This window comes from Capra hircus, chromosome 8 (genome assembly GCF_001704415.2).
Source record: "Capra hircus breed San Clemente chromosome 8, ASM170441v1, whole genome shotgun sequence".
Classification (NCBI taxonomy): Eukaryota; Metazoa; Chordata; class Mammalia; order Artiodactyla; family Bovidae; genus Capra; species Capra hircus.
In genome coordinates this window covers 69126307-69151739 of record NC_030815.1, presented here as the reverse complement: position 1 = coordinate 69151739, position 25433 = coordinate 69126307, and the positions used below count along the sequence as shown (strand labels likewise).

Genomic DNA, 25433 nt, shown 5'->3' with positions numbered 1-25433 from the left:
CCACTAGTGTTACCTAGAAGCCCCCCTGCAAGTGTTTGCATGTACTTAATCATAGGCATACATTTCCACACAGGGGCATATTTGCACATACACATGTTCTCAGGAGTACCTACATGCACAGATGAATAGACTTGCCCATTAAGCAGGGACACACCCACAGACGTGTAAAAACACACTAACTGCTTCCCTGTGCAAATCCCAGTGTTTTCAAATATACAAAGAACTGTATGTGCACACTCCATTTCACAGGCTACACCCCCTCACTGAAGGAGAGGGGCACCTTTAGAAATGGAGAGAGGAGAGGAGAAAGGGAAAGTAGCTGAATCCCTTAGCTCTCCTTAGGTCTTCAGTGGCCTGAGGAGTGATGCACTCTACTACATCACCTCATCCCCCAATATCTTCTCCCAAAATCCCTGGAGAAACTAGAATTTCTGAGAGCTTCTTCTTCCAGGGGAGTCCCACTGTTTGCCATTCATCCCGAGTCCAGGGAGATTATAAGACTTTTCCTCCTCCCTTGGGGCACCGAAAAGAGAAGGTGACTCATGGAGCAGGGGTATAGGTGGGTGGGTGACTCATGCAGCGTGTCTGGAGGGGGAAAGTGGTCTGGCAGGAGAAGGAATTGCTTCTCAACCTCCAGAGCCTATAATCTACTCCTCTGAGGCCCTGTGAAATCCAAATCTGGGTTACAAAGCCCCTGGGATAAGGATGGTGAGCTACTAGACCACCTGGCCTCCCCATAGCATATCTCTGAGCTGCCAATTGAGGCAGAATTAAGTTCCTTGCTGGCTCAGGAGCATCCCTGTGGGCTTCTCTGCTGAATGGAGCAGCTGCGTCCCAATTCTTGCCTTTATGGTCTCTCCCAGAACCCTGAGTCATCTGGGGCAGCCAGAAGGAACTGGGAATCTTGGGAAACGATTTCCTTGATGGTTTGGCATCCCAGCATACAAAAAATGAGGGCTGAGTCGCAATCTCCCTGGGAGAGAAAAAGAGGGCCTGGTGGAAACAGCTCTGAGCACACACAGGCTATTTTGGCTTCCTGCCCTTTGCTTTGGTCTTGCCTGAACCTCTCCTGGGTCTCAAGGGTCTTCATTTTGTCCTTACTGCCAACAGTAACCGGAACTCTGACAGTCAGAAGAAGGAGAAGGAAGAGAAGGGAGCTGGAGAGCATCAAGCAGGTACAGCCAGGTGCATTCAAAGGAAGTTAAGACAGACACCATCTGCCACCAGCATCTGGAGGTCAGGGCTCAGCTGGGGCAAGAGGTAACAGCAGGCAGGAGAAGTTAACACAAACAGAGGAAAGAATCTGGGGACCTGAGGCCCAAGGGTACTGATATGGGGTCTTAGGAGGCAGGCAGGAGGGAGGAAGGGCTGTACCAGTCACACTAAGGAGGGAAGCCTGCTCCAACCCCAAGTCTTGGCCTTGTCAGGCTCTCCTGGCCACCCCTAGGCCTGGCCCAGCTCCCCACGAGCCTCACTTCACCCTAGTGGAGAACTTGCTCCAAAGCCCTCCTTTGAAGTTCCAACTCAGCTAGCCCCACCCAGCCAGCATGAAATCTGAGACTGGGATGGAGCCCTGAACCTTCGCTGCTCCAAAAAATTGCTCCAATTTCCAACTGGTAGTGAAATACATCAGCCTGGCTTCTTTCCTATTCTTTAAGGCCTTGTCCAGCTCTCTTTCTCCGTGAAGATCTCCCAAACCTTCCCGGCATGCTGTGATCACTCTTTCTCTGCCAGCACCACTACCATGGGGCAAGAGGTTCCTTGAGCCTTTAAGGGCTTTCCCTCCAAGATGGCACGTAAGATATCTTGGTTTCTGCAGTTGGTTCATCCACAGATGTCTTTTGCCCCTTTTGGACTGTAAGCTCTTTGAAGGCAGGGAGCCTGGCTTATAATTCTATCTCTCACAACATCAAGACCATGGCCTGGCACCTTTCCATAAAGGAATTCTCCAGGCAAGAATACTGGAGGGGTAACCATTCCCGTCTCCAGGGGATCTTCGCACCCAGGGATTGAACTCAGGTCTCCTGCATTGCAGGCAGATTCTTTACTGTCTGAGACACCGGGGAAGCCCAAATGCAGGGCAGTTGAATGAATAAATGACACAGGATGGGGTTAGGAAGCTATTCTCTTTTCCTGAAAACCAAGCCTATTTTCTCAGAAAAAAAAAAATGAAGTAAGTGTGTGAGGCACAGAAAACAGGGGGTAAGCCACCAACATTTATTTAGTGCTTCCTGAGTGTTAAGCTCTAATATGTATTTTATATGTGTTTTCACACTTAATCTTTACCACCAAGTCTATGGAGAAACGTATTATCAGTTCCATTTTACAGGTGAGAAAAGCAAAGTCCAGAGATAATTGCTGTTCCCAAGATGCTACAGCTAATGAGTTGTGGGTCCAGGATTGAGAACTATGTCTGCCTGCCTGCAAAGCCCACACTCTAGCCACTTAGCCTTATGTCCACCCCAAGCCCAGTGAGAAAGATGGAGGCTAACATCTGGTTTGCTCACAGCCCAGCTGGGGTGAAGGAGGAAGGGCTGAGGCTTTGGCTTCTCCTCCTCCCACTGGAAGGTCCCTTATGCCTGCAGTTTGCTCTGCTCCATCACCCAAAGAGGGGTCCCCTGGGTCAGAACCAGAGCAACCTGACCCCCAGTCCCCCGTGCCACCCACAGGTATGTCTAGAATTCCAAGCACCCCGAGTCATTCCCCTGGCCCTGGCTATTTGAAGACAGTCTGAAATCAGAGGCTGGAAGTCGAGGAAAGGTTCTGATATCTTATGCCCTGTGTGTTCTCTTGTCCATGGCAGCCTGTTCAGGGTCACCCGATCAGGCAAACGGCTGGAGTGCAAGACCATCTGGTCACTCTGGTAGGGGGGGCAGGGGGGAATCCCTCTGGGCCCAGCAGGAGTGAAGGGGTTACACCAGGTCTTCATGGACAAAGAACACACATACACACACACACACCCTCCGGGGCCCTGACCTGGGCTAATTAACCTCCAATGTCTGTAGGATGGAGAGAGCTGATATACAGTATCTGAGTTCTGTTTTTCCCCCTTTCCACCACCACTTGGCCTTGGCAGGGGCCTCTGGCACACGGGGACAGAAGTCAGTCCCAGCCCTGAGCTGGCTTCTCTGACTTTTGACAGCTGTCTCTGAGGTCTCAGTAAGCTGCTGCTGCTGGTGGGGAAATGGGATCCCCAGGGGGCATGATCTCAGAGGATCCCTTGAAAAAAACTTTCTTCCACTTGGACTGGGTTGGGGGGGAGGTCTCAGGAGAGCTGCTTGGAGACTGAGGCCTCCCTGAACCCAGCCGGACAGATGTGCAGCCCCTAGGGCAGCCCAGACAGACAGGATGGAAAACACCAGTGTGCTGGAGCCCCGGATCTGGCAGAAGGGAAAACTGCGTGCACACACACACACACACACACACGCACACACACAAGAGTTTGGCCGGAAAAGTTTCCAGTAGAAGGAAAAGCCTCCTTGGCCACAGGTTTCCTCCGGGTATCCCGGGAGGAACCCTCCTAGGGTCACACCAGAGGTAGCCACTGGGCAGCTCACACCCATCGCAGGAAAACTTCAGTCCCTACAATTCCCCCAAACTTCCCCCCACCCCCGACTCTCTCCCTTTCTTTTGTTCCCCACTGCATTGCCAACCAGGCAGCTCCCAGCTTCCCACACCGGACTGTCCTCCCCCGAACCCTCAAGCAGCCGGCGCCTCCCTCCGGGCCCCGGGCCGCCCGCACCCGGCCCTGGCGCCCCGGGGACGGGGCCGGCAGGGTCGGGGGCACCTACCCGCCTTGCAGGGGTCTTTGTAGTTGAGGGGCTCTGCGTCGTCCTCCTCCCCCAGGTCATAGGTGTAATCGGCCAAGTCGAGCGGCCGGCCGGGGCGCGCGAGCAGCAGCAGCCAGAGCAGCAGCGGCAGCGGCGGGCGGGCCACGCCGGGCATGCTGGCGGGCGCGGCGGCGGCGGCGGCGGCGGCGGCGGCGGCGGGTCGCGCCCGGACGCGGGAGCGGGCGAGAGGGGAAGCGGAGGACTGGCGGCGAGGGGAGGGCGCTCCCGGCCGCCCGCTCTCCCCCCGCGCTCTCCCTACCTCTTCCCTTTCCCTCTGCTCGCCCTCCCTCCTTCCTGTCTCCCGCCCCCTCTCCGGCCCGGCTTCTCCGCTCTCCCTTCCCTTCTTTCCGTCTCTTTCCTTCTCTCCCTCCCTCCCTCTCCCCCTCTTTAGGGAAATGAGCTCGCTGGAGGGCGGGTTTTCGCCCGGAGCTCGGCCCCCCTCGGGGCCGGGACGGCGATCGGCCGGGCCGGGACGCACGCCAGCCGGAGGTGGGGAGGGCACGGAGCCGGCAGACCCGGAGGGGGCTCGGGCGGCGCGCGGCGCGAGGCGGCGGGGCCGGGAAGGGGGCGCCGGTCCCCGGGGTGTCCGGCCCGAGCCCCCTCCTGGGCCTCCGGACACGCCGTCAGGTCGATCGTGCAGCCTTCGCCCCGCTCTAGCCCTCCTCGTCTCGGACTGCGTTTCCCCGCCTGCGGCTCTCGCTCTCTCGGGTTCTCGGACCCTCGCTCTCGCCCATCTCGGTCCCTGTCCCTCTAGTTCAGTCCTTCGGTCGCTCGCCGTCTCCGTCTCGCTCCCTCCCTCGGGAGACGCCACTGGAGGGCGCCTGGAGCCCGCGGATTGCTCCCCAGTCTCCTTACCCTGGGATGGGGGAGAACGGGAAAGCCGGCTTGGCGCCCCCAAGGCTCTAGCCTTCCCCTGGCCGGCCCCCACCAAGAGCCAGGCTGTGAGAGGACAGACGCGTTTTGCAATCAGGATGCTTTAATCTTTGGTGGTAGGAGCCCCCTTGGGCCCTAGGAACTGCTTCTCCTCTGCCCACCTCTCCCCACAGCTCCCATTTCTCCAGGGTCAGTCCCAGTGGTGTCGACAGTATCTGCTTCCTGCCAGTCTGCACAAGACCCTTTGCTCCTGGATCTCCGCTGTCCCTTTGGGGCTTCCTGAGGCCCTGGGAAGCGAAGAAATACTGTTTATTATGTGAGGGAGAAGGACTGGAGGGGGTGTTTGTGAACCTTCCCTCCCTGGAGCTCTGTAGGTGACCCCATCTTGTTGGGTCCCCCAGTGCCTGGTCAGCTGACATGAAGAGGTGGCCCAAACTGTCAGGACTGCGTCTGTTCCTGTGCCCTGGAGGTCACACCTGCTCACCTGACCAGTCCTAAGTGTAGTACAGGGGCACCTCGCCACACAGGGTGCTCACGGTCCTGCCCAGGAAGGCCAGGTCCCCAGAGAATGCTGAGCCGGCGTCACGGCCCTGCTCCTGGCCCAGCTTCGAGGAAGGCACTGGGGGCTTGGCCTGGAAAGAGCATCTGGTTTGGAGCCTGGGAACTGAGTTTCTGTCTCACCTGTGGTCCTTATCGTGGGACCTCAGGTGTACCAGGCAGTCTCTCTGTGTAAAGAAGGTGTTGTGCTGGAGTCAGAGCCCCCAGGGAGTGTGTGGGCTCAGCTAAGCCAGCAGCTTGGCTGCGGGGCAGGGATGGGGAACTTGGCTAGGAAAGGTTCCGGTGCAGGGGGATCCAGGGAGAACATTCACCTGGCAGTCCACGAGGAGCAGCATTTTACAGGTGACAAAATCATCATCTGAAATGCTCCTGCCAGCAGCCCTGGGAAAAACCAGCCCACTCCCTCTTACCCGTACACCCACCTGGAAGTTCTGCAATTTTCTAGTGAGAGCCTCGAGACTTGGGATGCTCTGCGGAGCCACCTTCATAATGTAGCAGCAGGTTCCGGGGGCTGGCTTGTAGGCAATCAGGAGCTGGGCATGGGAACATACGAGGGTCAGTTCGAAAGGCGCTGCCTAGCTCACTCCTAACTCTGGTCCTAGGCCATCCCCCTCTAGGCTGGGCACTGGAAGGAGTCGTACAGGAATCTGGCGCTTAGCAAAAGCGCTGGGTGTGGGGAGAGATGAACCTGTAGGAAGGCCAAAGCTGAAGAGGTCTAGCACAGAATGATCACTGGTTCCTTAGCCTTGGGGTCAAGAGGTCCGCGCATACCCACCCGCTGGTAGTCATACACCACAGTGCCAGTGGAGCCGATGGAGAAAGTGGCAGTGGTTCCCACACGCTCACTCAGGGCCAGGCGTTGCTGTGCTTCCGGGCCTGCGATGCTCATCTCTAGAACCTAGAGGAGGGCATCGTGCTGCCTGGCATTCCTCTTTCCCCACTCATCCCTGCACCTCATGCCCACCCTCAGTTCCCTTTGTGCTGTGCTGTGGTCAGTCACTTCAGTCATGCCCAACTCTTTGAGACCCTGTGGACTGTAACCCTCCAGGCTCCTCTGTCTATGGGATTCTCCAGGCAAGGTTACTGGAGTGGGTTGCCATGCCCTCCTCCAGGGGATCTTCCCCGACCGGTAAGAGATGAAACCCTCATCTCTTATGTCTCCTGCATTGGCAGGCAGGTTCTTTACCACTAGCACCACCTGGGAGGCCCCAGTCCTCTTTACTCAAATGCAATTCTTTCTTCCCTGGGAGCTCAGAAAGGCCCAGGGGAACCAGGCACTGGAGGGAACAGATTGTCCAACTGTGGGGTGGGGGCTGGCGAAAAAGCCCAGGCAGAGTTTGCCACCCTGTTTCCACCTCTGTCCTTCCCTGAGGTGTCACTTGCCTCCTCCCCTCATTCCCCATGGGCAATTTGCTCTCTGCCCACCCCATCCCAGGGCCTCTATCTGACCTGCCCTGTATCCACTGCCCACCCCATCCCAAGCCTACTCACCATCTCTGTATGTTTCTGGCTCATGTGAAGACCCATGAGCAGGGCTCCTACGATCACCACGACGACAAGGACCACAACCACGACCACGATGAGAAGGCGTTTGATGTTCACGGGACAGCAGGGGATGCGGAGCCGGCCCCTGGGGACTGCTGAGTAGTCCTGACATGTGGGGCAGGCGAGGAGACAGGTATGAGGTCATGAAGATGCCACTTCTCCCTGCACAACCGGGACACCCTCCCAGTCTCTCCCGGGACGGAACAAAGAATGCCATGGATGTGCAGAAGAGGGCTGAGCCGGTTAGACGCTTCCTGGAGGAGGGGGCCTGGATTCCAACAAACTCATAGATGCTTAGAAGTGAGGTCTAGCTTGAACAGATCCAAGAGAGCCTGTTTCACCAGTCTCACTTGCTGCTGTTTCCTCCACACCTCTGACATCCCAGCCACACCCATCCCCTCCAGTTCCCCTCCAAATCCATGCTTTTAGGTGTATGATCCCTTCTTCCAGCAATGCCTTCCTCCTTCTCCACCTGCTGAGCTCTGGCTTGTTCCTCTGGAGCCAGCTCAAATGTTAGTTTCTCTGCAAAGCTTCCTGTGACCTCCCGTGTAGTGGCTCCTTTCCCAGTGCTCTCTACAGTCTTTTCCACAGACCCCTTTAATGGCTCACAGCCCCTTGTATGGGAATTAGTGGCTGCTGAGTCTGCTACTTCAAGAGTCTCTGTCTTAGTGGTTGGCGTCCCTGTCTTAATTTAGCACAGTCCTAGGTTAGTTGAGTGAATGAATTTGGGTAGGAAACAGGCCCGGAGAAGTTGGAGGAGGCAGAGCCCATCGTTCACAGATACACTCTTGCACACATACACACACACATACATGTACACACGATCAGACTCACCGGCGGGCTCTCCATCAAGACCTCTTTGCTGCCCACATCCATCTTGCTGTAGACACCTTCCCTCCTCATCTCTGAGTATGACTAGGGTCTTATATGTGCCAGCATGGACACAGGACAGAGGTAAAAGACCCAGCCCCTGTCTGCCAACCAAGCCCTCAGCTTTGAAGCCTGTTTGTTCCTGGCCCTTCAGAGCCAAGGGCCGGATAAGCCAGCTGCAAGAGCACCTAAGGGCCCTTGGCCCTGGCGCGTGAGTCCTCTTGGCCCCAGGGAAAGCAAAGCTGGGTAAGCTGAGCAACCGTGCCCTTGAGAAATCTGCACTTCTCACTGTGGGTGTCTTCCTGGCATGCCTACCATTCTTGCTGGCACCTGCCCCTGCCATCTTATGGCTTTTCTTGTTCTTCTGCCAGGCTGAACCTCTTTGGCAACCAAGGGCCAGACCCAGTGGGTCCACCACACTTCCCAACAGATTTGCTCCCAGAATTGCCTCCAAATTGCCCCTGGAGCCTAAGCTCCAGGAAGGGGAAATCTTGTGGACCCGCAGGGATAGTACCAAAGGCACGAGGTGCTTTGGCATCAGTGCAGAGTTTCATAAATGGTTCATAAATTTCCTGGGAGTGTCAGATTTTCAATTCAAGTATACCTTCTTTGCCTATTCACACATGTCTTGTACCTAACCTCAGACATGCCCCTGGTCATTCTTTCCCAAATTCTGAAAACTGTCCCTTCTAGTTATAAATTCTTACTAACATGCAGTTTTTCTTTCTTTGTATGGGCTTGTTTGTAAGCTGAAGGCTTTTTCTTTTTAACCTGGTTTTACCATTTTTGCATTTATTTTTAAGTTGTATTTATTTATTTGTTTATTTTTGCTGTCCTGGGTCTTCACTGCTGCTTGTAGGCTTTCTCTAGCTGCAGCCAGCAGGGGCTACTCTCTAGTTGCTGTGCACAGGCTTCTTCTGTAGTGACTTCTGTTGCGGAGCACAGCCTCTAGAGTGAGTTCTCAGAAATTGTGGCACACCAGCTCAGTTGTCCCAGGGCTGGTGGGATCTTCCCGGACCAGGGATTGAATCTGTGTCCCCTGCATTGGCAGGCGGATTCTTAACCCCTGGACCACCAGGGAAGTCCCTGAAATTATTTTATGCTGAATTTATTTTCCAGACCATACATTTTTGCTTCTTCAGTTTCTTCTGGGACAGCTTTCTCTTCCGCGCAAGTTTCTGTGCACGTTTAGGAATAACTGGCTCTTTTCCCAGTCAGGATCATCTCTGTGTGCCGGGGGGAGTCCTGCAGGGGTTAATCCGACTGTGAGCTCTGCGAAGTCCTGTGCAGCATCTTGGGGGCTTGTTGACCAGAGAATCCACGTCGAAACCCTTCAGTTCAGCATTACTGTCTGCATTTTTAAGCACGTGCAGCAAAACTCAAGCATTCTTTTTGGGTCACCAAATCTATGTTTAGCCCCTCTGTTTGGCTTGGGCACATCAACCAGCTCCACAATTGGAACAAGGGCACAGCACACATTGCTTCTCTAAAGTGACATCCTTCAAACACTTGGTGGCCTTAGGGATATACATACCCTTGATAGCCTGTGCCGTTTCATGAATATTCCTAAAGTGAACACGAATGTTTGAACTTCTGGGTTTGCATGTTTCTGTGGGTTTTCTGCATCAAAGAAGGAGCAAACCATTTTCAGAGATCAAGCTGGAGGTGGGTTTTTTTTTGGTTTTTTTTTTTTTTTGGCTGCACTGGGCACTTGAGACCTTTTATCATTATTGTGGCAGCAGGATCTATCTCCTTGATCAAGGATTGGACCTGGGCCCCCTGTATTGGGAGTGTGGAGTCTTAGCCAGTGGACCACCAGGGAAGTCCCAAGCTGGAGGCTTTTGATAGCAGTTCCTCACCTGACAGTTATGCCCAGACAGCCTTGCACAGGGCTGGTGGTGGTGTCTGATGGGGGTCCCCATCTCTTTGTCCTTGAATCAGCCCACTTGCTTAGTGCTGCCTTGCACCCTACCCTCTCAACACTCTTCTTTTTCTATCCTCTGAGGATGCTCTTACCCAGATCTGAACCGCTTCTGGATCTTCTTCTTCTCCTCTCTACCCCTTTCCTGTCTCTTTCCCAAAAGTCATCTCTGTTGCTTTGTAGTACTAAACCTCATCAATTAATGACTGCCTCCTTTCTCTCCAGGTTCCTCCACTTGCTGGGCCAAGTGGTCTCTACATTGCCTTCACCTCTGAACTTTAACTCGAGTGTAAGTCAGAGCCCCACACCTCACTCCTCTCTTGGCCTCACCCTATTCTCCTTGTACTTGAACTCCAACACTTCACCCCAATTCCTGTCCCTTGCTGGGCACCCCCTCCCACCTTGGCCCTGCCCTTCAGTCACGAGCTGGCCCCCAACTCTCCAGCCGTGGCAGGTTCCCTTGTCTCCACAAGGACCCCCTCTCCAGCTGGAGAGCCTTTAGCCTCCAGGTTGCACAATGGCATGGCATCTGAGCTGAGAGTCCCAGAAGAGAAGCTCCGGAAAGCAGAGAGAGACAGAAGTGTTTGTTCCCACCACCCTCCTCACCCCCAACTGCCGCTTTACATATTTGCCTAAGCCTCTAGCAGCAAGTGTCCTAGGAGGAGGGAGAGAGAGGGATGGGAGTCCAGGAAGAAGGAGGGAGGAGAAGCATCCTTCTGGGGACTGTATGCAGCCTCAGCTGCTGCAGGTGCCAGATGCAGGAGACAGCCCGCCTGCCATGCCCACCCCTGCTGGCCCCAGGGCCCCCACTCCCGCCCCAGTTGTCCTGGCAACACTGGGATTGATTGGCTGACTCACACGTACTGGACCTGAGCCAGATGGGCAGTGGGCCAGCGGGAGAACCAAGGAGAATGGCAAGCATCTCGGGGGTCCCTGTGGGCATCCTGGGGGTGGGTGGGGCAAGATCCAGCTGTGGGGCTTGTTCTGAGCAGGCGCTGTGCCTGGAGCTTGCCAGCATCTCTGTCTGCTGGGGAAAGTCTCCCCTGCCGGCTGCCCTTAGGCTGTGGTTCTTACAACTTTGTTTTTATCCCTTTCTTTATTAATTCATTTTTGCCTTTTTGGAAGTTGGGGAAGGAAGGGTGCTCTCAAGTTTCATAAGGGAAATGCACATGCTGGCACTGACATGGAAGGCCTTGGGACTCTTTTCTTCCTCCCAGAAAGGGGCAAGGGACCTTCAGTTAAGCATGCAGGGCTCTCACCACCCCCCTCCACACACTATCCCAGCCCTCTGCTCTGGGCTTTTCACTTTTTGGCCTTTACTTAGGCCATTTCTCCTTGCTGGAAAGCGTACCTTCAATGCCTCTTCACCTCTCTGAATACCACCCACCCTAAAAGACCAGGCAAGAGCCAGTGGCACCCCCTCTGTGCTCCCACCCTAGACCACAGCGCCCCTTCCCTCTTGCACGTTCACCTGCCACTTAGCAGGCACTGCTGTCCCCTTCAGCTCTGTGGGTGTTTTGTGTTGCCCTTCTTCCCAACCAGGCTGCCAGCCCTTGGGACCAGCCCTGAGACCATGCCTTCCTGAGGCTTCACACAGGGCCAGGCACATGCACGCAGCCAACCTGTAACTCTACTCAGTGATAATGAGACCGTCACCAAACAAGACAGGGCTCCTAATGAGGGGTCAGTAGTTTATTCCCTCAGTATGTAGAAGACGCAGTGCTTCACTGATCAGCTCAGCTCTGGGACCATGAATAAGTCATCTGCCTTTCTTGGCTTTAGTGTATTCATCTGTGGGCTTCCCAGGTGGTAAACAACCCACCTGCCAATGCCAGAGACATAAGAGGTGCAGGTCGGATTCCTGGGTCATGAAGATCCTCTGGAGGAGGGCATGGTAATCCACTCCAGTATTCTTGCCTGGAGAATCCCATGGACAGAGAAGCCTAGCAGGCTACAGTCCATGGGGTCACAAAGAGTCGGACACGACTGAAGTAACTTCGCGTGCACCTACGTGTTCATCTGTGAAAGGGGACTAATGCAGCCTACCTTGCTCCTCTCTCCAAGTTGTTGTAAGGATCCAATGACATCACGATGTGCAAGTTCAGTCGTCATGATTATCATCATGGACTTCATCCCCAGGGCACCTCTTCCCACTGGCTAAGAATAGGACACAGACTCCCCCATTCTGTCTGTATCTGAGTTAAAGCTCTCCAAGAACCATGGGTGATGGAGAAGCCCATGGTAGCCACTCCTGTGTATGCTTTCTCTTTTCCTCCTTCTGGCCCCTCAGCTGCAGGGGAGGGACAAGATTCACTCTGCCCTTTGTGTGCTGGGCACAGCCGTGCCAGGGACGGGTGGCGATGGTTGTCCAGCTGCCCACACCACCCTCCCCACCCCCACTGCTTGTCTTCCCACAAACTGGCATGGGGAGGGCAGCACGGGCAGCTGGATGGGCAGTAGCAAGTGAGCATCCAAGGGCAGGGGCATCCCTGGTTGGGAGAACATGGGCTTACACTCACACCAGAGAATCCCTGTCTGGCAGAGGCCAGGGACAGCTGGGGAAGCATCTTCTACCCAGTGATCTTGGCTTTCTGGACTGATGGAAAGAGCACTGAACTGGGAGCCCTTCCACCTGACTGTATCTGTGAGCTCTCAGGACAATCCTCCCTACCCCCCCGCCCCGCCCACACACCCTTGGGAAATAACGTAGTAGAGAGCAGCAGTTCTCAAAAAGCAGTGAAAACCCCAAAGTGCTTTTGTTTATGTGACTTACAGCTATTGATAGTTACCATATTGATATTTACTAAGAAATTTTTTAAAATGAATTAATTTAGCTAAAATAACCCTGCACATTCATTGGAAGGACTGATGTTAAAGTTGAAGCTCCAATACTTTGGCCACCTGTTGCAGAGAGCTGACTCACTGGAAAAGACCTGGGGTGCTGGGAAAATTTTGGGGCAGGAGGAGAAGGGGACGACAGAGGATGAGATGGTTGGATGGCATTATTGACTTAATGGACATGAGTTTGAGCAAACTCAAGTAGATAGTGAAGAACAGGGAAGTCTGGTGTGCTGCACTTCATGGGGTTGCAAAGAGTCAGACACCACTTAGCGACTGAATACCAATGTTTTGTAGCACACATAAGATAAATTATGTAATGAAACTAACTACTTTACAAAACAAAAAATTATGGAGCAGGAAGTCATTGTTTTACATTTTTGCAAATTTCTTTAATTTCATAGAAGATATGTCTTGTGACCTCTGGAAAATTCCAGGGTACTTCTGTAAGAGTGTGAAAATGAAAGGGGCAAATAATGCCTTAACATGATTAGGAAAATTGTTTTGACCTCAACGACTCCCTGGAAGGTCCTCAGATCCCGGGCTCCCTGGACCAGACTTTGAAAATCCCTTGTGTGGAACAGTTGTTGACTCTGGAGCCAGGTAGTGTGTGCTCCGTCACTCATTGTGTCCGACTCTTTGTGACCCCATGGACTGTAGCTTGCCAGGCTCCTCTGTCCTTGGGATTCTCCAGACAAGAAAACTGGAGTGGGTAGTCTATCTCTTCTCCAGGAGATTTTCCCAGCCCAGGAATCAAACCAGAGTCTCCTGCATTGCAGGCGGAGTCTTTACCAGCTGAGCTACCAGGGAGCCCAAGGAGCTACCAGGCAGAGTGCATTTTAAATCCCTGCTGTCACTTTCTTTTTTGGGTACTACAGGTGTCACTTTCTTTTTTGGGTACTACAGGTCTCACTTTCTTTATCTGCAAAAGGTGATTAATAACAAAGACCTCAAAAGGTTGAGGCGATTAAGTACACAGAGTACACAGCACGCTGGTAGATGTGATAACAAGGTTGGCTGCTTTCCTCTGCATTGGGGCTTTAGTTTCCTCCTTTGTTAAACCAAGGGTTGGACTGGAAATGCCCAAGGCTGTTCCCAGTACCCACGACCATAGACTGTGCCTCATGAGGAATGTTCTGGATTTCCACACGTTCCCATTCCAGCTCCAGTGATATTTCCCGTTTAGGTTCGCACAGACACAAAGGCACATTCTGTTGACTAGCCTTTGGAGATGTGAACAGATACACACATGTCACTTATGACACATGGCATGCCCACGAACTCTGCTTACAAGCCGCTGGGGGCCAAAATAGAAGCACAGAGGCACATATATCCAAAGCGTAGAAATGCCTGCCCCGGGGAAATACATGTCCGTGCAGAGACAAGTGTGCACGCGTGAAGGTTCACAGGGAGATCTTGCGCGCGCGCGCGCGCGTATACACACACACACACACACACACACACACACACGCACGCACGCACACACACACACACACACACACACACACGCCCAGCCGCTTTGGGTGCCAGGCCGGTAAGCCGATGGTCCCTGAGACCGCCGGTAGGGCGCGCAGCGGCTGACCGGGGCGCAACCACTCCTTTCTGTGGCTACTCCCCTCCCTGCACTGGGGACTCCCCCGCTCCGCCCTGCGCGCCCCCGCCGCCCGCCGCAGTCCGCGTCCTCCCAACCTGTCAGCCCTTGGCTGGGCCCCCGGCTCCGCGCATCTCTGCATCTCTCCGAGTGCTCGGCTCGCGAGAGCGAGCAGGGGCGGGGACGGCGCCGGCGCCCGAAGGCCGGAGAAGTAGCTCTGCAGAGGACAGCCAGGGGGGCCGTAGCTGTCACAGCGGCTGCCCGGGAGCGCCCGCACGGGGTGGCCGGGAGCGGCGGGGCGGGGGCCGCAAGCTCGCAGGCAGCATGGCGGGGCTGCAGGCCAGGCGGGTCTCAGGGCTCCCGCTGCTGGCGCTGTCTACCCTGGGCCTTTGCCTAATGCTGCAAGTCGGCGCCAAGAGACCCCCCAAGACGCCCCCCTGTCCCCCGAGTTGCTCCTGCACTAGGGACACTGCCTTCTGCGTGGACTCTAAGGCAGTGCCCAGGAACCTGCCCTCCGAGGTCATCTCTCTGTGAGTGCTCTGGACTGGGGTGCGGTTGGGTGGGGGAGCTGGAAAGAAGAAGGCAAAAACCCTGCCCTGGGGAGAACCCCTGCTCCCTCTCTACAGAGTGTGAGGACCAGGAGGGCTCCAGGGGTCCTCAGGAACTGGAGATTAGAGGCAGCAGCCTGGCTGGGAGTTCTGCAGTCGTGCTGGGGAAAGCAGCCATGGCTGGAAAAAAGAGTGTTTATGGCCAAGAAAGAATCATCACCACCATGAGCATTAATGAGACCTACTGTGTGCGGGCGCTGGACTTGGAGGGAGGGGGTTGTTTACATGAGCATGGGGGCCCCTGCCTGTGATGTCATACCAAGGACAGAAGGCCTCTTGGAGGGGGAAGGTGGCAGCAGGGGGAAGGGTGGAAGGGTGGAAGGGAGATACACCCCTACCGTGCCCTGGCACTGGTGGACGCCTGCCACTGGTCTCGCCAGCACCCTGCACGGGGCCAGCCAGCCTATCACTTGCAGCAAGCAGCCTCAGGGACTAGATAGGCTGTGTGGTTGGTCCCTGAGGGAAAGATGCTAATCCACCGCCCCATCCCAGTGCTCCATCCCTCAACAGCACCCAGCACACTGTGGGTGTTTGGATGATGAAGCAGGTATGGGTAATGGAACCTTCTTTGGGCCGAGGTCCTTGGTACTCAGGGAGTCAGTAGCGAAGGATGATAATGAGCTTGTGAGAAGGGGAAAATAGCCTCAGGTTGAGGGAGAGGAGGGTGGAGCCAGGTGACATGGGGAGTTTCCAAGGCGAGTGTATACAGAAGACATTGCCCTGTCCACCTCATGCCATCCCAGCACAGTCCTATATTCTCCCCTTGGTTACTGACACTCAGATGTACCTTGCAGGACGCTGGTGAATGCTGCCTTCTCGGAGATCCAGGATGGAGCGTTTTCCCACCTGCCACTGCTGCAGTTCCTGTATGGACAGGGCTTTGCTGAAGGGCAGGGTTGGGCAGGGGAAGGGAAGGATCTCAGACTAGGGGGAGGGGAGAGGAGAGTGGTCCTAAGTTGTCTGTGGAGGGGCGCAGAGAGCAGCAATTTGGGGAAGGAAGGTCCAGGTTCCACGCAAAAGCAAAGGACGGGGATATTTGGGGCCCGGTTAGGAATGGACTTGTGTCCTCTGGAGACCCCAAAGAATTGGGTGCGGTAGTTTGGGCTGGAGCCAGAGGGTGGACAGTGCAGGTGAGAGAGGTCACCTTAGAGACAAGTGACCCCAAGGATCAGGGTTTGAAAAAAGAGCTTGGAGCTGAAAGGGAGGGAAGACAGGAGGGTCTGGAATTCTAAAGGGAGATATTTATGCGTGAAGCCCCAGTCACAAGAAAAGATAAACGTGATTATCCTCAAAGTTGCCATTGGTCTGAGAGGAACTGGAGTGAGCTGGGTGAGGGTGGGAGGCAGAGCGGTGGGGAAGGACCGAACTTGACAGGAGAGACATGCCCTAGGAGCAAATGGGGGCTCTGGGAGCTTCTGGGACCAGAGCAGATTCCCGCCTGGACTTCCCACCCAGGCTGCTCCTGGACTCTCTGCTAGGGTCCCCAGGGTGGGAGGCATGGCTTGGGGGTGAGGCAACTGGCTGGAAGCTGGCATAGCAGGCATGCCCTTGGAAACACTAATCCGCCTTTGTCTCTGCAGGTTACTCAATTCCAACAAGTTTACACTGATTGGAGACAATGCCTTCACAGGACTGTCACACCTGCAGTACCTGTGCGTGGGAAGGAAAGGGGAATTGGGAGAAGGGCTGAGAACAGAGATGGAGAGAGGAGGGCTGGAGGGGAGGTGGGAAGAGAGCCCTTGAATCCTCTGACTGCAGGGCCCGAGCAGAAGGTCGTTTCATCCATCCCTCTGCGTAAACCATCCTGCTTGGATGCCTGTCACCACAGGCTTCCTGTCCCGATTCAGAATGAAAGCCTGCCTTAGGGTCATGGGCTGGAATCTAGGAGGGCCATAGGGAAGCAGCTGGGGTTGGGGGAAGTGGTCTGGGATGCTGAATGGCAGCTGAAATTTCTTGTTTTCTCCAGCTTCATTGAGAACAATGACATCTGGGCATTATCCAAGTTTACCTTCCGAGGACTCAAGTCTTTGACGCACCTGTGAGTACATCACGCTCATATACCGGCCCAAAGCCCCTGTCTCCTGTGGCCGTTGGCCTTGGGCATGACCTTCAGGTAGGTGACCCAGAGGTCTCTCTTTCAGCTCACTGGCCAACAATAACCTGCAGACACTGCCTAGAGACATCTTTCGGCCCCTGGACATCCTGAGTGAATTGTAAGGCCTGAGTTCTACCTTTTGTTGACAATGGCACAGAAGGGCGTGGCCCTGGAGGGAGCAGTGTGGGAGCCAGAATTGGAAGATCATAAGGTCTTGACAGGCTGGGAGGGTTTAGATTTGGGCGGGGAAGAAGGCTAGGTTGATTTATACAGAGATTGGTAGCCTTTCAAGTTGAGGTTCTTCAAGGCATTTGTGGACCCTCTTAAAATGCATGCAAGACATTATGTGTATATTTTTTCCAATTTGGGAAGTATTTTATTTTTTAATCTATTTTTAAATGGAGGATAATTTCTTTAAAATGTGTTGGTTTCTGCTGTACAACAACGTGAATCAGCTCTGTGCATGCCAAGTTGCTTCAGTCGTGTCTGACTCTTTGCCACCCTATGAATTGTAGCCCGCCATGCTCCTCTGTCCATAGGATTCTCTGGGCAAGAATGCTGGAGTGGGTTGCCATGCCCTCCTCCAGTGTATCTTCCCCACCCAGGGATCAAACCCTCATCTCAGATGGGTTCTTTACCACTAGCGCCCCCTGGGAAACCAATCAGTATACGTGTGTCTTCTCCCTCTTGAGCCTTCTTCCTACACTGTACTTTTTGAATATATGCTTTTAAAACATATGTTTGATTTGAATCTGTGTTAAAGTCTAGTGGCATAGCCACAGTCATTGATCAGTTTTTCTACAAGAAAACAAAAGCCCCAGACTGAGGAAGGTTTGGAGGAACGGGGATGAAACAGATTGATATGGAAGTCATACACAGGAAAAGGCACCTGGCCAAGGAGACAAGCAGGGGCTGAAACTCAGCCTGTACTCTCCTGGTCAAGCACATGTCTGCGGGGCTGAGCCCACCCCATGGGGGACCTCTCTCTAACTGGCACAAAGATGCCACATAAGCAACCAGCAGCAGCCTTGCCAACATCTACTGAAAACCTAGAGGGCCTGGGTGGGCAGAGCAGCTGAGAGCCTGCCCCTCTCTGTGCCTCCTCCATCACCCTCATGATTCAGGGACCTGCGGGGCAACTCGCTCAATTGTGACTGCAAGGTGAAGTGGCTGGTGGAGTGGCTGGCACACACCAACACCACGGTGGCACCCATCTACTGCGCCAGCCCACCCCGCTTCCAAGAGCACAAGGTGCAGGATCTACCGCTGCGTGAGTTCGACTGCATCACCACAGGTAGGAGATGCCCCACCTTGGGCATCAGGCTGGGTCTCCCCTGGGATGCTCCCGGTGCCCTGCCTTGCTAGTCGAGTAGCCCTAACCCTTCTCCCTAACCTAACCCTAACCCCTAACCCCTCATCCCTGCAGATTTCGTGTTGTACCAGACGCTGTCCTTCCCAGCAGTGTCAGCCGAGCCCTTCCTCTACTCCAGCGATCTTTATTTGGCTCTGGCCCAGCCAGGAGCCAGCGCTTGCACCATCCTCAAGTGGGACTACGTTGAAAGGCAGCTTCGAGACTATGATAGAATCCCAGGTATCTAGGCCTGGCCTGGCTGTTGTGGCCCTGAGGGTGGGGTGGGCTCTGTTGTTCCTCTTCCTTGAGTTCCTACAGGTAGAAGGATAGATGAGACATGGTCTCTGTCCATAAGAAGAACTTTTCTAGTCTTTGGCGAGGGGCGGGGGTTGATACATACACAGATAACATCCACATAATACATAGGTGCTAGGAGGAAGATATGACCACAATCCTCTGGGGGCCAAAGGAGAGGCCTACCTTGGGCAATCAGGGAAGGTTTCCTGGTGGAGGGGATGCCTAAGCTGAATCATATATATATATATATATATATATTTACTTATTTATGTATTTTAATCTTGGCTGTGCTGGGTCCTCGTTGCTGCATGGGCTTCTCATTGCAGTGGCTTCTCTTACTGTGGAGCGCAGGCTCTAGAGCATGCAGACCTCAGCAGGTGTGGCACGGATGGGCTCAGCACAGGTAGGCTCAGTAGTCTCAGCTCCCAGGCTCCAGAGCACAGGCTTAATAGCTGTGGTGCACTGGGTTAGTTGCTCTGAAGCCTGTGGGATCTTCCTGGATTAAAGATAGAACCTGTGTCTCCTGCACTAGCAGGTGATTCTTTACCACTGAGCCTTTGTATACAATATACTGACATGATGGTTATTCAGTTGGTCAGTATCTAGCAACACTTATTTTGTGCTCAGTGTAAGCTTATATTGGAACTCTGGGGTCAAAGGCAAAGGGAGGGTGACGGTGAGATGGATTCTTAGCTGTGAGACAATTCGAACGCATTGAGCACACGATGGATATTCAGCAGGGAGAGAATGCTGTAGCAGAGAGCCTTATTTGGAGGGGCCCGACCCTCTTTTCTGAGGGTGTGGTGTGGGGGCCCCCTAATACTGCTCCCCTCCGCCCTGCAGCCCCCTCTGCAGTGCACTGCAAGCCGATGGTGGTGGACAGCCAGCTGTACGTGGTGGTGGCCCAGCTGTTTGGGGGTTCTTACATTTACCACTGGGACCCCAACACCACGCGCTTCACCAAGCTGCAGGATATTGACCCTCAGCGTGTGCGCAAGCCCAACGACCTCGAGGCCTTCCGCATCGATGGTGACTGGTACTTTGCTGTGGCCGACAGCTCCAAGGCGGGTGCCACCAGCCTCTACCGCTGGCACCAGAATGGCTTCTACTCCCACCAGGCCCTGCACCCCTGGCACCGTGACACCGACCTGGAATTTGTGGATGGCGAGGGAAAGCCGCGTCTGATCGTGTCCAGCAGTTCGCAGGCTCCCGTCATCTATCAGTGGAGTCGCACCCAGAAGCAGTTTGTGACTCAGGGTGAGGTGACTCAGGTGCCTGATGCCCAGGCAGTGAAACACTTCCGTGCGGGCCGCGACAGCTACCTGTGCCTCAGCCGTTACATCGGTGACTCCAAGATCCTGCGCTGGGAGGGCGCCCGCTTCTCTGAGGTGCAGGCCCTGCCCTCCCGGGGCTCGCTGGCCCTGCAACCCTTCCTGGTGGGCGGTCGCCGCTACCTGGCACTAGGCAGCGACTTCTCCTTCACACAGATCTACCAGTGGGATGAAGGGCGGCAGAAGTTTTTGCGGTTCCAAGAGCTGGCAGTGCAGGCCCCTCGGGCTTTCTGCTACATGCCAGCTGGGGATGCCCAGCTGCTCCTGGCGCCCAGCTTCAAGGGACAGACTCTGGTGTACCGACATGTGGTGGTGGACCTCAGTGCCTAGGGAGCTGCGGGGGCCTCGGGGTTCCTCGGGCAACGCCGGAGGCTGGGTGGGAGCCTCCAGGTGAGCCACATATGCGCTTGTGGGAAGACACACATAGCCCATCCACACACGTGCTCTCACGTGTACACACCCCAGTGAGCATGGGCCGCACCATGAACTATAGCCCAGGGATGCCCCTTAATCTTCACTGGAATCAGCATGAAGACTTATATGCACACCTGGCAACCCAGCGCCCAGTGCCCTCCCACGTATGGACGCCTGTTGACCCCGCCCGCGGCCGCTGTTGCTCTGCTGCCTTCCACATGCTCTGGCCTGGGGAGGGGTCCTGGGAGGGAGGGAGGGAGGGAGGGAGGCTGAACTGCTCCCTCCTGCTCTTCGGCTTAACCTTCTGACCCTCTAGTCTTTCCTGTTGGTGCTCCGGGTGTCTGTTTACCTGCTCACGCTCCGCATTGCAGCCCGTGGCCACATCCTTCATGCTGCCGGGCACACTCTCCCACGCCACATGCCCTCTGTGGGCACATGTGGACGTGGACACACTCCTTCAGTGACATGCACACACATCTGTCTACACGCCTGTCTCCGTGTGCACATGTACAGCTTCAGTGCTGCCTGAAGGGGGTCTCCTCCGTGACCTTGCCTCTCTTCCTGGAGGGGCACATAGTACCGGTCCTCCTCCACTCACCCCCTGGTGTGCCCACCCATGGCCGATAAGACGGGAATGGTGGTACCAGCCTCTGGGTACCAGCCGGACTTCCTGGGGGGGCAAAGCCCCTCTGCCTGAAGCAATAACAACAGCCGACCCTGACTTCTTCCCAGCGCTGTCTCTGTTCTCACTGGAGGTTCCTTCTCTCACCCTGAATCTGGTTCACTCACAGGAGACCACCCAGGTAAAGGCCTTCTGCTTTTCTTTCCTGTAGCTGCCCCTGCCTCTGGCTGCCCTCTGGGTTCAGCCCTACCTTTGGGACGTGGACCCTGTGCTGTGTGGGCTCCTTTGGGTGTGTCCATGGGCTGGCCAAGCACCTTAGGTATCTGGGCAGGTGCCAGGAGTGGAGAGCACCCTGGGGGCCCTGGCACCCCTCTGAACCACAGAGACACACCCCAAGAGCACTGCCTTTCAGTGCAAGCTGAGTCTCAAGCGGGAGAGAGGGAGGGAGGGAGGGTCCTGAGGAAGCGGCCCCTGACAGCCAAGCTTCTGCTGCCCTCTGCTGTACACTGGGAATAGAAGGCTCTGAGATGCAGAATTGGTGGGGGAGGCGCAGGGTGGGGAGGCTCTTCCCTGTGCCCAAATGGTGTGAGGGCCCCCAGGTAGCAAGATCCCACCCCAAGAGGCACTTGGGGGCAATGATCTGATTCACTTGTTTCAAATAAAAATCCCACCCCACTGATGGCTCTCAGGTATCCAATAGCGATGATCTGCAGCTCCTATTTCCTTAAGAACAAAGCTGTGTTTTCTGTCCCTGATGCTTAGAGGGGACCAGCATCAGATGTCAGACCCCCTTCCTCCCTGCTCCCCTCCCTCTAAGGAAGGAGTAAGCATCCCATGGTCAGCTGGTGCTGGGGTCAGGAGTTCACGCTGATGACACTCAGCTGCTGGGCCAGTGTGACTAGTCTCCATCACCTGGGGCTGACTCATGGCCAAGTGTTCCTTCCTGGAGATCACAGTCTTGGGGCCCATTGAGATCAGAGTCTGTCCCTCGGTCAGGTCAAGTCCAACCAATAGGGCTAAGGACAAGCTCAGTGGTTCGTCGCCTCTCCATCCCCCTCTGCTGGACAAACATGCATCATGGTTGCCACCCTCAGACCTGGTGTGAGATTTCAAGCAAGTGGACTGATTTCCCCCAGCTGAGCGTCTCTTTCTGTAAAGTAGATAATAAAACCTACTTTGCCCGATCCTGATTGTGCCACTTACTAGCTGGGAGGTCTCAAGCATGTTCCTTCACCTATCTGAATCTGTTTCCTCATCTGAAAAATGTGGCTAACCATGCTACCTACCTGACAGGATTAGTGTGAGATTTGAATGCATTAGATTTATAATATGTTGATGTATGTATGGAAACAGTGACAGATTTTATTTTCTTGGGCTCCAAAATCACTGTGGATGGTGACTCCAGCCATGAAGTTAAAAGATGCTTGTTCCTTGGAAGGAAAGCTATGACAAACCTAGACAGCATATTGAAAAGCAGAGCCATCACTTTGCTGACAAAGGTCCATATAGTCAAAACGATGGTTTTTCCAGTAGTCTTGTACCGATGTGAGAGTTGGACCATAAAGAAAGTTAAGCAACAAAGAATTGATGCTTTTGAATTGTGGTGCTGGAGAAGACTCTTGAGAGTCCCTTGGGCAGCAAAGAGATCAAACCAGTCAATTCTAAAGGAAATCAACCCTGAATATTCATTGAAAGGACTGATGCTGAAGCTGAAGCTCCAATACTTTGGCCATCTGATGTGAAGAGCCAACTCATTGGAAAAGACCCTGATGCTGAGAAAGATCAAAGGCAAAAGGAGAAGGGGGCGGCAGAGGATGAGATGGTTAGATTGCATCAGTGACTCAATAGACATGAGTTTGAGCAAACTCTGGGAGATGGTGAAGGACAGAGAAGCCTGGCATGCTGCAGTCTATGGGGTCGCAAAGAGTTGGACACAACTGAGCTACTGAACAACAATAATATATGTATGACCCTTAGAATCATGTGTCTGGCACAAAGCTAAGACTTTTTGGTTGTAGGACTCTATGAGATACCCAAGTGTCTCACAGAAGACTGTTTAATGGCAGGGAGAAGGCTGATCTTTGAGGAGACCCGCTTTCTATGGATTAGGATTCCTACCCGTCTTGGGTCTCAGAGCCCCTGTTGTTGTTGTTTAGTCACTAAGTCATGCCCGACTCTGCAACCCCATGGACTGCAGCACGCCAAGCTTCCCTGTCCTTCAGTATCTTCACAGAGCCCCTGTACCGTACATCTTACCTTTAGCCTCAGATGCCCAGTTCTCACAACAGGGAACCGCATAGGTGATATGTCTGGGTTTCCACCTTCTGAAACCACATTCACGTGCTCTTGGCTTAGCACGGGGACCTCTTGGGTCCCCCAGCCATACTGTCCTGGGAATGCCTGTCCTACTTTTTCAAATGGGGTCTCATCCTCTGCCAGGGGAGAGGTTGCCAGGGACAGTGGGTTTAGTCTTCTAGACATGTTGGCATTTTGTCACCCAGTAGAAAGATAAACATCACTGTGTCGCTCCCCACCCCCCACCAGGGCACCTCCCGGGGAAGAGAGACACTCCCCCTCCTGAATGCCCAGCTTTTTGCACAAGGCAGGGCTGGAATCCACCGTATGCCTGCATGGTCACCTGACAGGGGCAGGTCATCTGTATGTCCAGAGAGCTGCTTAGCAACCCAATGTAACTGGGTGACTGTGTCAACAGCTCAGGACCAAAGGGCGTGAGAGGTAGAGTCCACTCACTCTGCCAAAGCCCAAGAGGGTAACCCCTCTCAGCTGTCAGCCTCACGCCCCTCCCTGCTGAGCTCTGCTTTGAGCCACAGACCTCTGGCATATTGTCTCTTACATTTTCCAAGCACAGTCACTGGGACCAAGAGTCTCCCTTTGAGAGATAGTCCCAGTTGGGTTGGCTTAGAGTGGGCACAGGGGAGCTCCTCTCCAGTGAATGGGGGTAAAGCGAAGCCTGTGATGCTGAGGTCAGGTGACTCTGGAAGGCATTGAGGGTAGGGGAGGAGAGGCCGATCTGCAGCAAGTACTGAAGGCTGCTAGAGGTTCACATGCACACAGTCGGCCCAGGCAGCCTTACTTCCAGAAGAATCGATGTCTTTTCCCTTTTCTGCACTTCCCCACCCTGCTCCTCCTGAGCTGTCCAGAGGATCAATCACATCCTTCTACCCCAAGAAGACAAGGGTATTTTTCACCTTTGTTACAATGTTGCATGGTGGTCAGGACCTTCTTGCCCTTACCTTAGCCCTGGATGGCTCTTGTTCCTCCAGTCTAGGTGGGAGCTCCAAAAAGCATGAGCAGGTGGGGGCGGAGAGAAGGAGGCATCAGGGCCTTGGGGGAGTTTCTCCTGTGGGCTGGTTTCACTGCAAGCTCTCCCACTCAGCAGTACCAATAAAACTGATGATCATAATTATGACTGTATAATCACTGAGTGTTTATTTACTCCCAAGAAGCCTCCTTTCCCTGGCCTCCATCATTAGCTACTCCGTCCTTCTGAAAGATGGCGAGGGTTAACTATGGCTGTAATAAAAAGTAGTAATTGCTCCCAGGGGCTGCTCAGCTGTCATCCTCACTTTAGCTCCGTGAGGCAGTGAAGAGGCTGTGCTGGGTCGGGGGAGGGTGATGTGCTCCCCATGTCCAGAAGGAGGAATGGGGCACCTAGCAGAAGAGGTACAAAGAATGCAACCCCACCTGCAAAGCTGTAGAAGCGGCAAAGATTGCCTTCTTTTGATTTTTCAAAAATAATTTTTATAGAAATAGATATATGGCTTCCCTGGTGGCTCAGATGGTAAAGAATCTGCTGGCAATGAGGGAGACCCAGGTTCAATCCCTCGATCAGGAAGATCCCCTGGAGAAGGGAATGGCTACCCACTCCAGTATTCTTGCCTGGAGAATTCCATGGACAGAGGAGCCTGGTGGCTACAGTCCATGGGGTCACAAAGAGGTGGACACGACTGAGTGACTACCACTTTCGTATGTATATATATATATATATATATATATATATATATATAATATATATATATATATATATCACTCAGTCGAGTGGCATATATACTAAAATATGTGTTACAATGTTGCAAGTCTTCTCTTTTAGCCTCCCACCTTCTTCCAGATACATACCTTCCTCCTAGAGGAGCTTTCCCATTACCTGTCCCTTCTTAGAGCTGCCCTCAAAAGAAGGCTGAGCCAAACATTTGTTTATAGTCCACCGTCAAACATCATCAGGTGCCCTTGAGCAAGTTACTTTCCACCATTGAGCCTACTTCCTAAATGGTAAAAAGGGGTCTTGTAAAGTTCAAGCCTTGTGCTCAAAAATGCACCACAAAGTGGCGATTCTTGATACTAAAGCTCTCAGGGATATCTGTGCTCCTGACTCACGAAAATAGGTGGCATTTCAAACTTTGGGGGAAGATGGATTGAGGACTTCACCCAGAATCTCTCAAATCTGCCTGCCCAGGGACGTGGGAGAGGTCAACTCCTGCAGCCCACCCTTCAGGGTGAGTTGGGATGGGGGTGATGAGTCCCTCAGATTCCCTCTCCTCCGAGTCCTCTCCGCTTTCCGTCTAGGTCACCTCAGCATCTTTGAAGCGCTTATCCATCTCCTGACCTAGTGCTTGTAAGAGAGAGATTTGCCGGCGCTCAGCCAAACCTCCTTTAGTTCTCTACTGAGCC

The 25433-nt window shown here is 54.0% G+C and overlaps 3 protein-coding genes across 7 annotated transcripts in view; 1 reads left to right on the top strand and 2 right to left on the bottom strand.

The window, feature by feature from the left end:
• Positions 1–3970, bottom strand: part of BMP1 (bone morphogenetic protein 1) — a 45733-nt gene extending 41763 nt beyond the window's left edge. For 2 of the 3 annotated variants that reach the window (XM_018052285.1, XM_018052286.1), the window contains exon 1: positions 3792–3960. In XM_018052285.1, coding sequence (XP_017907774.1) covers positions 3792–3945 — 154 coding nt within the window. In that variant the 5' untranslated portion in view covers positions 3946–3960. Of the gene's footprint in view, positions 1–3791 lie in introns of all 3 variants that reach the window. The other variant, XM_018052287.1, reaches the window with a different exon arrangement.
• Positions 4724–7803, bottom strand: SFTPC (surfactant protein C). 3 transcript variants are annotated; one of them, XM_005683986.2, is made up of 6 exons: positions 7641–7803; positions 6753–6911; positions 6037–6159; positions 5684–5794; positions 5188–5335; positions 4787–4990 (listed from the first exon to the last, which is right to left on the bottom strand). In XM_005683986.2, exons 1-5 carry the CDS (start codon positions 7707–7709, stop codon positions 5198–5200), a joined length of 600 nt encoding a protein of 199 aa, XP_005684043.1. In that variant the 5' UTR covers positions 7710–7803; the 3' UTR covers positions 4787–4990; positions 5188–5197. The 3 variants fall into 3 exon arrangements, with proteins under 3 accessions (XP_017907772.1, XP_005684043.1, XP_017907773.1); XM_018052283.1 differs by lacking the exon at positions 5188–5335 and having other exon boundaries at positions 4724–4990; positions 7641–7767; XM_018052284.1 differs by lacking the exon at positions 6037–6159 and having other exon boundaries at positions 7641–7766.
• LGI3 (leucine rich repeat LGI family member 3) lies at positions 13917–21925 on the top strand. The gene is made up of 8 exons (XM_005684200.3): positions 13917–14556; positions 15429–15500; positions 16215–16286; positions 16601–16672; positions 16776–16847; positions 17854–18023; positions 18156–18320; positions 19221–21925. The coding sequence occupies exons 1-8, from the start codon at positions 14351–14353 to the stop codon at positions 20036–20038; spliced, it is 1647 nt and encodes a 548-aa protein (XP_005684257.3). The 5' UTR covers positions 13917–14350; the 3' UTR covers positions 20039–21925.

Bases quoted from the DNA above. Each gene is read 5' to 3' on its own strand.
- SFTPC (XM_018052283.1), bottom strand. From the start codon at position 7,709: ATGAGGAGGGAAGGTGTCTACAGCAAGATGGATGTGGGCAGCAAAGAG. The intron at 5,795-6,036 runs GTGGGTATGCGC...TCCCATGCCCAG, and splicing joins TGGTGTATGACTACCAGCGG to CTCCTGATTGCCTACAAGCC. The intron at 4,991-5,683 runs GTGGGTGTACGG...TTCGCTTCCCAG, and splicing joins GAAAATTGCAGAACTTCCAG to GGCCTCAGGAAGCCCCAAAG.
- LGI3 (XM_005684200.3), top strand. From the start codon at position 14,351: ATGGCGGGGCTGCAGGCCAGGCGGGTCTCAGGGCTCCCGCTGCTGGCG. The intron at 15,501-16,214 runs GTATGGACAGGG...TTGTCTCTGCAG, and splicing joins CTGCCACTGCTGCAGTTCCT to GTTACTCAATTCCAACAAGT. The intron at 16,673-16,775 runs GTGAGTACATCA...TCTCTCTTTCAG, and splicing joins CTCAAGTCTTTGACGCACCT to CTCACTGGCCAACAATAACC.